We start from the raw sequence: 13,418 nt of genomic DNA, 5'->3' as shown, positions 1-13,418 counted from the left end.
CAGGTTTCCTGTGTTTGTTTCCCATCAGCACAGTAAATATCCAGTATAATCAACTTATAAAGAGAAAAGGTTTATTTTGGCCCTCAGAAGTAGAGTTTCGCATTAGTAATCGTTTGGCCATTACCTTGGGGCCAGAAGTAGGATGGTGGGAGCTGTGGCATAGTGGGACCCAAGGGTCCTCTTTGAGGGCGTGCCTCTGACGACTTGAAATCCTCACACTACACCAGCTCTATAAAGGTTCCACCTCCTCCCAATAGGTCTAAGACGAGAATTGATCCCTTCAGACGCAATGTGGGTTCATTCCAGATTTAAACTGCAGAGTTTCCTCTGAGTCTTGAGCTTTTCCTTGTTACAGGTTAACCCAGGACAAACAGTACCCGGAAGTTGCCTTTTACAAAGTGCAGCGGGAAGGCAAAACCTGCCAATCGTCCAGATTCTCCCGTTGAATCCATATATAAGGATCCAAGATAATGAATAAGACCTCATCTCCATGAGGTTCGACATACTGCACTTTTTTCTCCCATTACTGCAGCAGGTCCTTGTTGGAGGTACACGGAGTCCCGCTGGATCACCACTAGATCCAGCCCAGCTGGCACTGTATCACCCATACCAGAAACAACAGCTCAGGCCTTGTTGCAGATACAAAGTCAGGGCAAGTCCCAATCACCCTGGATTTTGGCCACAAAAGCTTGGCTCCCACCCAGGATGACGTGCACACGGCTGGAAGAATTTTTATCCTGCCGTAGTTCTGCAGAGAGCATCACCTACACCTGCTGACCCACAGGGAAGAGACTGAGCTTAGCATAAGGGCTGAGGCCAGGGACTGTTTCTGCTGTGACTTGGGGCAGCAAACACAGTGCTTTGCGATTGTCCCTTAACTAGCAGATGCAGCCTCTCTGCAGTCTGCCGGAGACACATGACATTTTGATGGGGGGGAGAGAACAAGGTTTGCATTTGGAATAGGAAAAACAGAAGGATTCTACTGGCTGATCAGCTGCTGAGATGACAACCTGGACAATTCTAGGAGCAAGGGCGGGAGGAAGAGAGAAGAGCATCTCAACTGACTTCTCCAGGATCGCCAGTTATGTGGAAGCATTTTATGAATTAAGATTGCGGGCCAACTAAAACAGGGATCCTTTGCCTATGGAGATAAAATCCTCAACAACACCCAGTTAATGCTAAGTTAAGTATCTCTTTGTGAGCGCTCACTATTAAACGCGTTGTGAGCTGCTTACAATTCCTCGGAGCTCCAAACTGGCTGAAATGATGGCAAACATAGACATCCCTTCTCTCCACATAAAAAGGGGGAGGGAAGAAGACACGGGAGAGAAGAGAATTAGGAGAATAGTTGAGAAGGTGGTAGATTTGCCAGACAGGAAGAAAGTAACTCAGATATTAAAAAGCACAATATATATCAAACTGTAAAGTTCTGGGAGCACAGAGATAATACGCCTCTTCCTCCTCTTCTTTTTCCCTACCAAATTAACTGGAGCCATCAACATCGTAGATTAATCTTCAAAATAGGAATCTAAGTCCAGTATCCTTCAGAAGGAAAGTGACCCTCACATGAGCTATTTTAGACTAGTTTTCCTGAAGAACATGGACATTTAAAAACAACACACTGAGGAACAGTTTGCACGTCATAAAAGCACAGACCTTCAACTGCACAGGTCATCGAGTTTGACTGGCGTTGAAACCTGTGTAGCCAACCAAGCAGGCAAGACATCTGAGGTCCTCCAGAAGCCCCTTTCCCTGGCAAGCCCTCTTCACAGCCATCAGCGGCCGGCCCTGTTCTCTTTTACGTCACACAGACTGAACTTCATGATGCCACGCGCATACGTCCAGCCTCAGGGTTTTAAGGTCTATTTATGCTATCTAACCCCTATAGTCTTACTGTGTTCTAGAGAACTCTGTCCCCATTTTAGGAGTAAAGAAACCGAGGCTTAGAAACCATACAGCAAGCCTTGTGGAACTGGAATCCAGGCCCTAGATACATCGAGTTTAATCTTAGAGGCACCAGCCCCTCCACCCCCCCACCATCCCCCACCTGCTCCTCTCTCCCCATAAATGGAGAAATATAAAAACCACCAACTGTGGATGTACTTTAAAATATAAACCAGAGCGGTCAGAATAAACTTTCTGAAAAAGCAGAGCCGGGAGAGAAAGATGCAGCCGTAGCAGCTGACTGTCTTTTGCGAAGCAATCCCGGATTAAAAACAAAACCCACAAAAATAATATCGGTCACAGCTGTATAAAAAAGTAGGGAGATGCTGCTGACGGAGGCCTCTGAAGGCTCCTTTACACGTGTCACATCTTCTAGCTCAGCTGCCGAAACCTGCTGTGCTAAAGGCAGGAGAGTGGCATGTCCTGTGCTAGCACCTGGGTTATTTACCATTAAGCCTAACCTCGCCACACTATATTTTATTATGCCGTCTTTAGAAGGAAGATAATACAAGTACGGTTAATTTGCTTCTCTTCTTTATCTATACAGTGTCATGACCCATCACGGCTTTGTCCCACGAAATTGTTTTTTTTTTTTTTTCCCCAGCCCAAAAGAAACCCACAAGAAAGTCTCCCTAAAAAAAAAAAAAAAAATTCCATTAATAACCTCTTTCAGCGCGTATAGGTTGCAGGGTCTGGAACTAAGAATGTTTTAATCTCTTCAGCAAAACAATGTCTCATAATGATGTACAGGGCTATTGCGGTACTGATGAAGAATCATACATAATTCAGCACCTTTCGCTTTGGCACTACTGTGATAGCCTCATTAGCTGTTGCCTCACAGTGTCTGTCAGATGGTGTCCATGCGAACGCAGGCATTATATTGTCTTTGAGATGTGCAGCTGCTTCCGTGACACTGCCAGTATATAAAAACATGACGCCAGTTTGTTTTATTTAGTGCTAAACCTTCCAGTTTGTAAAAACAAGGCTGACACAGAGCCTGACATGAGGCAGAGAAAATAATTAGCTCTCATTTTCTCAGCCTCCGATTTCCTTCTCCCTGCTGTGTTCTCTTTCCACTAAACCACCACATGTCAGTCGGAATGGGAGGCAATTAGTGGGCTCATTTCAGTCCCCACAACTGTGCTGAAAAGAAAGTATTTATGATGACACAATGAACAGCTGAAAGATTAAATAACATTTGCCTTTTGAAAAGAAAATGACTTCTAGCTAAATGGGCAATTTTTGATTATTCTCAAACAAGCTTAGAGTAGTTGGTTTTTAAAATACAAGAAAGGAAAATGAGTCATTTTTAGGTGAAAGAATCAAATAAAACTTGACACAGTAATGCAAATAACTGATGTTTTATTGCAAAATATGTAAATGTGTTATACCCTTAACAATGGCTTGTGTCTAAGGTCAGGGCAGACTGGTGCCAAGTAGACACCAGTGGAGATAAGGTTGTTATATCGACTTTTGGGGGGTTGTTATTGGAGTTACGTATGAAAAGGGGCCTTAGGGATGACGGGAAGTGAAGCACATGGAGAGAGACACACTTTCTTTCACAGGGCGCACTAGGCTCGAGTATCTAAGGTGGTTCGGATGTTAGTTAATGGCTTAGAAAGGGCTTTTAGAATTTTGCATTTGGAATTTGAAGGTAGTTATCTTTTTTTAAAAAAGAATAATCAGTTTTGCTATTGATTTGCCATTAGTTAAGAACATTCTGTGTCGGACCGGGTTCCTAAATGAATATAGACGGTGGCCTGGCTTCCCTGAACGCTCATCCGATTCTTTTACTCCTGAGACATTTGCTGCCTTTAAATTTTTACTCAAGATTCTCAGAATATAAAAACAGCTACTTATAAAGTTGTTCTCCTATCCCGTGACTCTTGGGGTGGGGACAAGCAGTAGATTTACGAAAAAGCCCTGACTTGTGGGGAATACGCACTGTTCACCATGTGAGCCATTTTCAGTCCAAATGCAGGACTGGGAGAGCTGTCGTGTGTCCTGAGTGCTTCTAATCTTAATGTAACTAATGTGTCTGTTTTGGAATCCGTTATTCTCAGGGCCTGTAAGTGACCCTCTCAGTACAAAACTTACAATGGTACCCAGAAGCTTCTAAAAGCAAAGATCTCTGTCCGTATCCAACTACCACCTAGGACTCGTCAACTATAGTGACCACAGAGGGTTTCAGAAGACAGGCACAAATTTAGATTTCGTTTGTTTCCCCGTCTCCAGGCATCTAGTTTCACTTTTCACAAATCTAAGTCCTGCCTTTTGATTCATATAGCACGGTCAGTGTGAGACAATGTAAGTCAGCGTTGATTCAGAAGTCAGGCGGCCATGGCTTCGTTAAAAGGCGAGAGCTGTTTCTGAGCTCTAGCATTCTGAGAACCAGCACTAACATGTCTGTGTGTTTGCTCACATGTACTATATCATGTTTGCTGCTTTTAAAGGGACCCACAATCCCAACGAAGACTAAGAACGGTCCAATCGCACACCAGAGGCAGCTCTCCCAAGCTGATTTTCTTCTTTTTTAATTTTTTTTTGTTTTTAAGGTAATTTATTTATTTTTATTCTATGTGCATTGGTGTTTTGCCTGAATGTGTCTTTGTGTGGGTTACAGACACTGCCATGGGGATGGCTGGAATTGAACCCTGGAAGAACCTCTGGAAGAGCAGCCAGTGCTCTTAACTGCTGAGCCATCTCTCCATACGCCCCCCTTCCTGCCACTCCCAGATAAATCTTTTCCCAACAAAGTTCAGTGACGTCAGGCTGACAACTTGAAATCAGTCATGGCAGAAATATTTATACCACCAAAATCTGGAAATGCTCCATAGGGTGGCTGTCTCCTGTGGTTGTTAGTCCCTGGCACTTGGGCCTGTGGCTGTCAATCCACCAGCAGGCCTCTCCCAGCTCAGCTCTGGTGATATAGGTGACTACCCAGACTACTGCATGGAGCGCTGCTCCAATCCGTAATTAGAAGTCAGCCGTGAGTTACACAGCTGTAAACTGCATTTGCTTCTGTCACGTCGACTAAAACTCGTGTTCTTCCTCTGTTTAAAAGACTCCTTTAGGGATTTACGATTGACGTGTAAAAACCGGACATACTTACCTAGGAAGCGCAAGGCCCTGGGTTCGGTCCCCAGCTCCAAAAAAAAAGAACCAAAAAAAAGAACCAAAAAAAAAAAAAAAAAAAAAAAAAAAACCGGACATACTTGAAGCGAATAGCTGCCTCAAACTGAAAGCTGTCGCCACAGTTCACAGCTACCTGGCTACCACCTTCCGAATCCCTTCCCGCTTTCCTCTTGTTAATTCTGTGATGCTAACATTTAACTTAGATTTCCCTTGCTAGTGAAATTTTAAGTCCCCAGTCCAGAAGTGTTAACTGTAGACACTGTGCTATGCTGTGGCTTGCTAGCATTTAGTCCCTTTGCAGATCAGGCCTTGTAGGGTTTGGCTAATCCTTCTCTGTCTTCTAGACCTCTGCCACTGCAGGCTTCAGCACTTAGCTACATGTACCAAGACGTGCAGGTGCGCGCAGTCCCTCCCCCACAGCTGATCATGGGGCACGGAAGTCCCCTATACTGAATTTATAATAAATCCAATACCCATCGGAGTGGAGAAAAGCTCTGCTCTCAGCTCTTCTGAAATTGGCAGAAGGTATTGGCTGTATGTGCGTACACAGAATTCTTTTCTTGGGGCCCTGTTATTTTAGCCTTTTTGTGTATCCATTTACAAAATTTACACAATAAGTTAAAAAAAATCCTCATTTGATAATTTCTGTTATTTATAGTACTCTGAGGAAGAGCCTGGTGACTCAATTCCGTTTATTAAATGCAACGTTTTAGTTTGATAAAGGCCTTAGGACAACAGAAGTGAGAGGCAGAGGGAAAGGTGGTTTTGACCAATTGCTAACAGCCAGAGCAGGGAGAGATTGACCCGCCTCTGTGGGGGCAAGGAAGCAGCCAGGTGCTCACAGGACAAGGTGTAGGGAAGAAGAGGAATAAATCATCCACGGAGAATCCTCCTGAGACAACCAACCTCCTGAGGGACATTGCCAACCTTTTCCAAAGTCCTCCTCATTTTCTCCTGCCTCCTGTGAAAAACCCCTCAAAAGGAAGTCCAAAGCGATGGCCATTTGAAAAGGGATCCTAGACCTGGACCCAGTTCCCTGTTGGGAACTGCTGGGAGAGGGAGGGGATGTTTCTGCTACAGCAGGTAATGAGTTCAGGCCTGTAGGAGCACAGCCTCTGTCACATTTCTTCTGTCTTACTGGGGACAGGGATAGCTAAGGTCTCTGGGGTGAGATCTGACGGTTTGCACCAAGCAATGGATGTCAGCCTAGTAGTTCCTGCTCCACTCTGCTTTTGAATTTTTATGACACAAGAGTCTCAGAAGAGCTCGGTGAGAAAAGTACTGGGTGATTTGATAGTTTATCCCTGGGCAAATTGAGCATCAATATTCCTGACTGGTGAGCTGATAAGAGAAATAATAATAAACTCTAGGCAGCCGAATATTTCAATAAAAAGCATGGCTGCTGCCCTGGGGAGTGCAGGCACCGCCCGAGCTTCATGAGGCTGCTTCCCTTTGCACCAAGCCAAAGGCTTCGCAGCACAGAACACAAAGCAGTTGTCACACAAAACAAGAATTGCTGGGGTATAGCATTAACTGATCAAAACCCAGCTGATCACCAGTGCACACACTCGGAGGGGATGACGTTACTTTCCAGAAGGAGGCAATGACTGGAGCTGCCCCTAACCAAGTGGGGGTTCTGGACGAGACACTTCATCTCTCTCCTTGGTTTCCTCCTGGGGAGGCTAATTCAGGGCTGCTATTCCCTATCACGCTGAGTTGAAAAGATAGCCTTGAAATGTTTGCGAAGTGTCTGATGATGACGTAATGCTTACCGGAGGCATTAGTGACATCTCCTGCCCCTCCATGGGGATCAAGCTTAGGAAGACCCAGTTTCTCCCAATTTGATGGTCATAACCTCCATATATATATATATACATGTATGCATGTGTGTGTGTGTGTGTGTGTGTGTGTGGGTGGGTGGTGTGTGTGTGTGTGTGTGTGTGTGTGTGTTATTTAAATAAAAAATTAACTTTGCTCCTTGGAAATGGTCAAATACGGTAAGGCCCATTCTTTTTTTTTTTTTTTAAAGATTTATTTATTTATTATATATAAATACACTGTAGCTGTGTTCAGACACGCCAGAAGAGGGCATCAGATCCCATTACAGATGGTTGTGAGCCCCCATGTGGTTGCTGGGAATTGAACTCAGGATCTCTGGAAGAGCAGTCAGTGCTCTTAACCACTGAGCCATCTCTCCAGCCCAGTAAGGCCCATTCTTATTTATTAAATTGCCAGAATCTCCATTGGCATAAACATACTTTTTTTTTTCTCCCCTGCTAGGTTGTTTCAGGGTAGGACATGTACACGGACCCTTTGCTTGTGGGAGAAGGCCTGGGGCTTGCATAGTGCTGGGGACTGATGGATCCTGGGTGTCCAGAGGGTGTAGCCTTGAAGACAGAGATCCTGGACTAGGTGTCATGCAGCCATTTTGGCTGTTGGAGAAGAGACACGCATGCAGACGTGGATGGTTGCTGAAGGTTCTTTGAATCAGCCTCACGCCATAAACCACGTGGTTGGAAAATGAAGCGAAGTAAAGTAATTTAATCTGAATTTCTAGGGCGAAGGTTGACTACTCACAGTGAAAGGGTTTCTCCTCGGTAGCTGTTCGTATATAAATCACACTTTCAACTCTGTTCTTGGTAGGTTTCAAGTTTTCAAGATGGTGGAGCATTCGGAATGATCTCCACAGACTTATAGTTTGAACGTTTTATCCTTAGTTGGTGGTGGTTTTTTTGTTTGTTTGTTTGTTTGTTTGTTTTTGAAAGCTACAGAGTGTTTAGAATGTGGGTTCTCAGTGGTGGAAGGCGGTCACCAGAGGTAGGTAGCCTTTGAAGGTTCTATTTGGTCTCTTGTTGCTATCATGCTCCTTGCTGCTTGGTTTACCATGACCTGAGTAGCCTCTACCACAAGCTCCATGCTCGGAACTGAACTGCTGCACAAGTCCTTCATCGTGGACTAAAATCCCCCAAAACCACAGTTCCTTGCGTCATCTGTCAGGTGTTTCGTTAGAGCATTGCAAAGGTAACCAATACCACTTTTAGGCTATACTTGCCCAATTGTCCTTCTCAAAGGTAAAGAGAAAAAGTTGCTGTATTTTCGAGAAAGGAATCCCTGGCCTAGATTATTCCCATGGGTTCCTGTTGGAACATCCTTCTCATTTTATTTGTGAAATAAAAGCTGACATCAAACAAAAGGTTTGGAGGGGTGGGGATGGGGTATGGATTTCAAAACATCAACATTTCTTGTGAGTTTTTTCTGGTCATAGAGGGGTTGCAAAGGTAGGTTTATGAGAATTCAGTTAACAGGGATTTTGAGTCTATTTCTTTTTAAAAATAGGTCCTACCTTTAAGGGTCAAGGTAACAAGACTCATATGAACTGTAATTTGCATTCAAAGCATGCTGATTTTGTAGGGTGGTGTAACTCAGCTTTTTAGAACTGGACAGGAACCCATTCTGTGGCTGTTTTGTTTGAGTCTAGGGACAGCTTACATGAGTTAGCACATTTGAAACAAAAACAAAAACAGACAAGAAACAAACAAACAAAAACCAAGCCATAATAACACAAACAAGCCCTGGTTGTTGTCACCTCATCTAAGTCTTGTTATCTGTTTCTTAATCAATGATGACAATATCATGTCTTCTGAATCTGACATAAATTCCAGGGACTTATGGTAAGATGGCATTCACAAGATGCCCAAGATTTCCAGAAAGTAAAGGATGGGTTTTATTCATTATATTCAGGTAATTATTTTGCTGTGGCCCATCATCCATTTCAAGCTTCCATTCAAAACGTATCCCTTCCAAAAAACACTTTCTGTTAACCCAGACCGGTTACTTCCTTATACTTTTACACCTTGGCATTGCACCCACACCTAAGGCTTCCTTTTGATCTGTTGCTTTTACCACACCATCTATCCAGCTGCTCAGTTAGAAACCTTTGTCCCATTCTTAGCTCTCCTCTCTCCCAGCTTGTCTCCAGGGAATGCGAAGTCACATCAATTCTATCTCGGTGTATCCTGGCCTGTCCTCATCACTCATAACTTGCTTCTCTACTTGACTCACACTTCTCTCCACACTGGCCTGGCCCTTCCCCAGTCACCCTCCTCTGCTTCTGAGCAAGGTTTTAAATGTGTAAACCAGATCTTACCTACTATGTGTGGAACGCAGGTGGTTCCTTTTGTGCTCACCAGCCCCTCTCTGGCCTCAGCTCTCCCAGCACTTCCATGTTCTTTGTTAAGTCTTCCCAGAGGGGGAAACGCTTGAGTCAGGTCCATGGAAATGAGCCCAAGAGGAGCTTCCTGTGTTTGCCGGGCTTCATATACGCTGGCCCCTCTGCCTCCCATGCCCTCTTTCTACTAAACAAATTGAATGGTTGGTTCTGAAATGTGAATTTTAGCATCATTCCACCAGGGAGACTTTAAGACCATCCCCCACTTCTTTCTCATAGACAAGTCAACATCTGTCCTGTGTGTGTGCATGGACTGATGTTTGTGACATTGGAAAGTTTCATCATTCTGAACCGCAACCACTCACTGATCCTGTCTATTTCTCCCAAGATGCTATGGGTTCCTTGCAAACCACAACTGTGCTTTCTGACTTTGTATCCTGAGCATCTAGCATAAATCCAGGCATACCATAGACCCTCAATAAATGTCGGTTGAGTGGATGGGTGAGAGAATTCTGGGTAGGTGGCCCAGGGACAGCAGACTATCACAAGTTGTGGGAACTTGTGTGTAACTCAGAATTTAAGAGGTTCACATCATTATGGTAAGATATAGGTCACTATATTTATTCTCAAATATCTCCATAGCTTCTAAGTTTTACTAAAAATGTTTTTCAGATTTCCACATTAACAAGTACATATTTTTACTTGTCAGTAATTGAAATCATAAAATAATCGAGTACTACAAATTGAAAAATATTTTCTTATTTGAAATATCTCTTGACAAGTCTCTCTCAAGGAAATTCTCTCTCTTTATCTACTTACAAATCATAAAAAGTTACTGTAAAGAAAGCTTATAAACTGTCCCAGAATCGAGGATATTAAAGAAGGCAGACTGTAGCATACACCTTGTTTGCTACTGGGCAGACTTGAGTGTGTGGCGGGGTTAGAAGGTCCTTCACTGTTGCCAGGGAGAGAGGAACTTCATCTTCTGTCCTCATTCTTCCTGTTTCTTACAAGAATGAGTGGATAGTGACCAGAAGTGACATATTATGGCCAAAATAGAGGTCATAACACACCCCCTTCCCCAGGCACAGTGCATCAATACGCCTGCAGTGCTGTAGGCAGAAGATTTCCCAAAGTCCCGGGTAAAATCCAACCCTCATGACTTACACACATCCCCAGTTCCCAAGCACTAGAACCTGGGACTGGCTTGAGAGGAGTAGGGTTTTATTAAGCAATGGCCTAGAGACCAGCCAGGCCTGTCTAACCCTTCCCCAGCCACAAGCTATAGGTTCAAGAAGTTAAAATATAAGTCTTTTAGCAAAGCAAAAGTACAGGTTATGTAGTAGTTAAAAGCAGGGGCTGGGGCTGGAGAAACGGTGCAGAGGTTAAAAGTATTTGCTGTTTTTCCAAGGACCTGAGTTCAATTCCCAGCGTTCACATCAGGTGGTTCATATCCTTCTGTAACTTCAGCTCCAGGGTTCTAATACCTTCTTGTAGACTCTTGCATTCACGTAGACAGACAGACAGACAGACAGACAGACAGACAGACAGACAGACACACACACACACACACACACACACACACACACACACAAAACAAAACCCCAAACCAATTCTCAATTCAGCCACTTTCAGGCTATGTAACTCTTGGAGGGCAGGTATTTACCCCTCAGAGGTTCACTATTCACATTTGCAACCTGGGGAAAAGCCACTTTCATATGCCAGCCCCGCCATGATCCATCGTCATTGGCAACGTGACTAGATCTGGAATTTCCTTAGGAGACTTCAGTCTGAGCCTCTGGGTATGTCCATGAAGGCATTTCCAGAGAGATTTAAGGGAGGAGGGAAGACTGGAGGTGGGTTGCACTGTAAGGGGAAGGGCTCCCACACTGAATTAAAAAGTCCCAGTGTCAGCATACTCTCTCGCTGTCTTTCTGCTTTGAGCGCAGTTGCAGTGTGGCCAGCCCGCTGAGTCATGGTACCCTTCTTCCCACCTCGTCGGTCAGACCGTGTCCCTTCCTAAACTACGAGCCTAAATAATCCCTCTTCCTTAGACTGCTTCTGTCAGGATTTTCTCGTAGCAATGAGGAAAGGTAATTCATACAAACACTCTTTGTGTGACACACAGTAGAGCACAGACACAGAAGAGAAGCTATTAACTATTTACAGGGATCTGAGGTAACGAAAGTCATTCAAGAGTTCTGCTCACAGGCTACCTAGGCAGTGCCCCACCCCCACCCCTCCAGGCTGAAAATGGCAATGAAGGTCTCATTGAATGAGTTAAATGGCTGCTGCCCTATTCGGAGCTGATAATCCAGATCTCTGTTTCCATTCTCAATTTGGCTTTATTCTCCTTTTCCTCAAGAGCCAGAAAGCAGAGGAAGCAATGGCCAAAAACTCATGCTGCCTGTGCTTTGCTCTGTGCTCTTGAGAGCGTGGGCGGCCTCCCCAGTACCCCTTTTCTGATGGAGATTATACATTTCCTAGGTTGGATTCTAGAGGTAGCCTGCCAGCCTAGTTCAGCTTTATGAGGTTTGCACTTGTATTCACAACCAGGTTACCAGGTGGTTGGAGCTGGTGTATAAAACATGGAGTTACAGATGGAAAACGCCCAAAGGACTCAAAACGTTACCTGTGGGCCAGTGCCTGGCTTCAGGTGAAATCCAAAAACAAGTTCAAGGTTCACTATTTTTTCCTCATTTTCTTCAGGTTCCTCTCCTGAATCCTGAAATAGAAAAGCAGATATCATTATTAGAGTCGCTTTTTTTTTTTTTAACTCTGACTTTTCATGTAAAGCAGGTAATTTGTCTCCCCCTCACCCCCGCAATGGCACAGGAAAGGGTCCACCAGGCCTCACCTGCTCAGCCCACACTTCCTGGTTAGTTCAGCTCCAGGTTCTGACTGTTCATGGGTCCCTGGTCCTCAAACCCCTGGCCACATTTCTGCAGTTCTCCCCTAGTTTCTGGTGCTAACGGGATTTTCCCAGTCCAATCTATTATTGAACTTCTATTAGACTAAGACACAGGTTGTAATTCAGACAGGGCTTTGTAAACTCTGCTGAATGGTTTATCTTATGCTTCTTCTGAGCAGCGTCACTGACGTGGATTTCGGGAAGCGTCTGGCAGTGTTCACTTCTTTCTGGAGTGCATTTTGTACAAGATATGTGGTGAGATTTCAGGCTGAGAGCTTCGAAATATTCAAAATATTTGTATACTCTTTCTAGACGGGAACTCTGCAGCATCTCCACTGTACGTGGACTGAGAGACCCAAGGGCCGAGAGGTGGGAAGCCGAGGCTGTTGGTGAATTAGCACAGCTCTGGGTACTGACTACAGTAGTTGTTGATTTTATAATGAAGTGTGTCGTGTACCCTGAGGCTACACTCACAACTGCGGGTGAGCACAGCGCTCTCTCCTTACTTATTGCTGTGTCTCCCACAGTGATCTGTAGTCAAGTCTGGTCCAAAACCATGATATAAAAGTTGTAGATAGAAACGATTCACAAGTTTAAAAATAACTTTTAATAAGTAAACTGCTATTTTATTACTTGTTACTGTTAATCTCTCACTGTGCCCGGTTTATATATATTAAACTCTATCACCTGCAAGAAAAAGCAGTGTATATGGGGATTGGTGCTAATCTCAGCTGCAGGCATCTGCAGGGGTGCTGGGCTGTATTCCTAAGGATTAGGAGGGGACTCTATTTAACCTAAGAATCCTCACTCCACCTCCAGGGCAAGTGGTGACCCTAGAGATCTGCTCGGTGACTTCCTTTAGTAACTTAAGGGGCAGAGAAAGGCCTCCAGAACCAGTCACGAGGCCAGAGGCCTTCCCCTATGTTATCGAGGAGTGCTATTCTTATCTGGAATGTGTTGTTAATATTTCAAAGTGTCATTTACACACATGGCAGTCTTCAAAGGGTCTTTGTTGGACAGATGTCATTAAATTTCACTTCAAACAACAGTTCCAGACATTAGCAAATTTGGGTGCGGACGGACGTGGCAGGTGCCTATGGCAATAAAAGCGGCCGAGAGGGAGGCTTCAGTGAGGAAACCTCTCTTACCTTTATTAGTGGCGGGAAGTGAAACAGGTTCAGGTAATCGTGGGTTAGCTTCTCAATTGCTGACTGGAAGGAGAAAAATCATGTGACTTTATTAATGATTTGATGAGAGCAA

General features: G+C 44.3%; 1 protein-coding gene across 2 annotated transcripts in view; it reads right to left on the bottom strand.

Moving 5' to 3' along the window:
* Map3k20 (mitogen-activated protein kinase kinase kinase 20) overlaps positions 1-13,418 on the bottom strand; it is a 159,365-nt gene that overhangs the window by 17,688 nt on the left and 128,259 nt on the right. For both annotated transcript variants that reach the window (NM_001398993.1, XM_087652488.1), the window contains 2 exon segments: positions 11,880-11,972; positions 13,307-13,369. In NM_001398993.1, coding sequence (NP_001385922.1) covers positions 11,880-11,972; positions 13,307-13,369 — 156 coding nt within the window.

Source organism: Rattus norvegicus, chromosome 3 (assembly GCF_021556685.1).
Source record: "Rattus norvegicus strain SHRSP/BbbUtx chromosome 3, alternate assembly SHRSP_T2T, whole genome shotgun sequence".
Lineage (NCBI taxonomy): Eukaryota > Metazoa > Chordata > Mammalia > Rodentia > Muridae > Rattus > Rattus norvegicus.
Note: the sequence above shows the minus strand (reverse complement) of the source record. Positions and strands in the feature narration are given on the sequence as shown.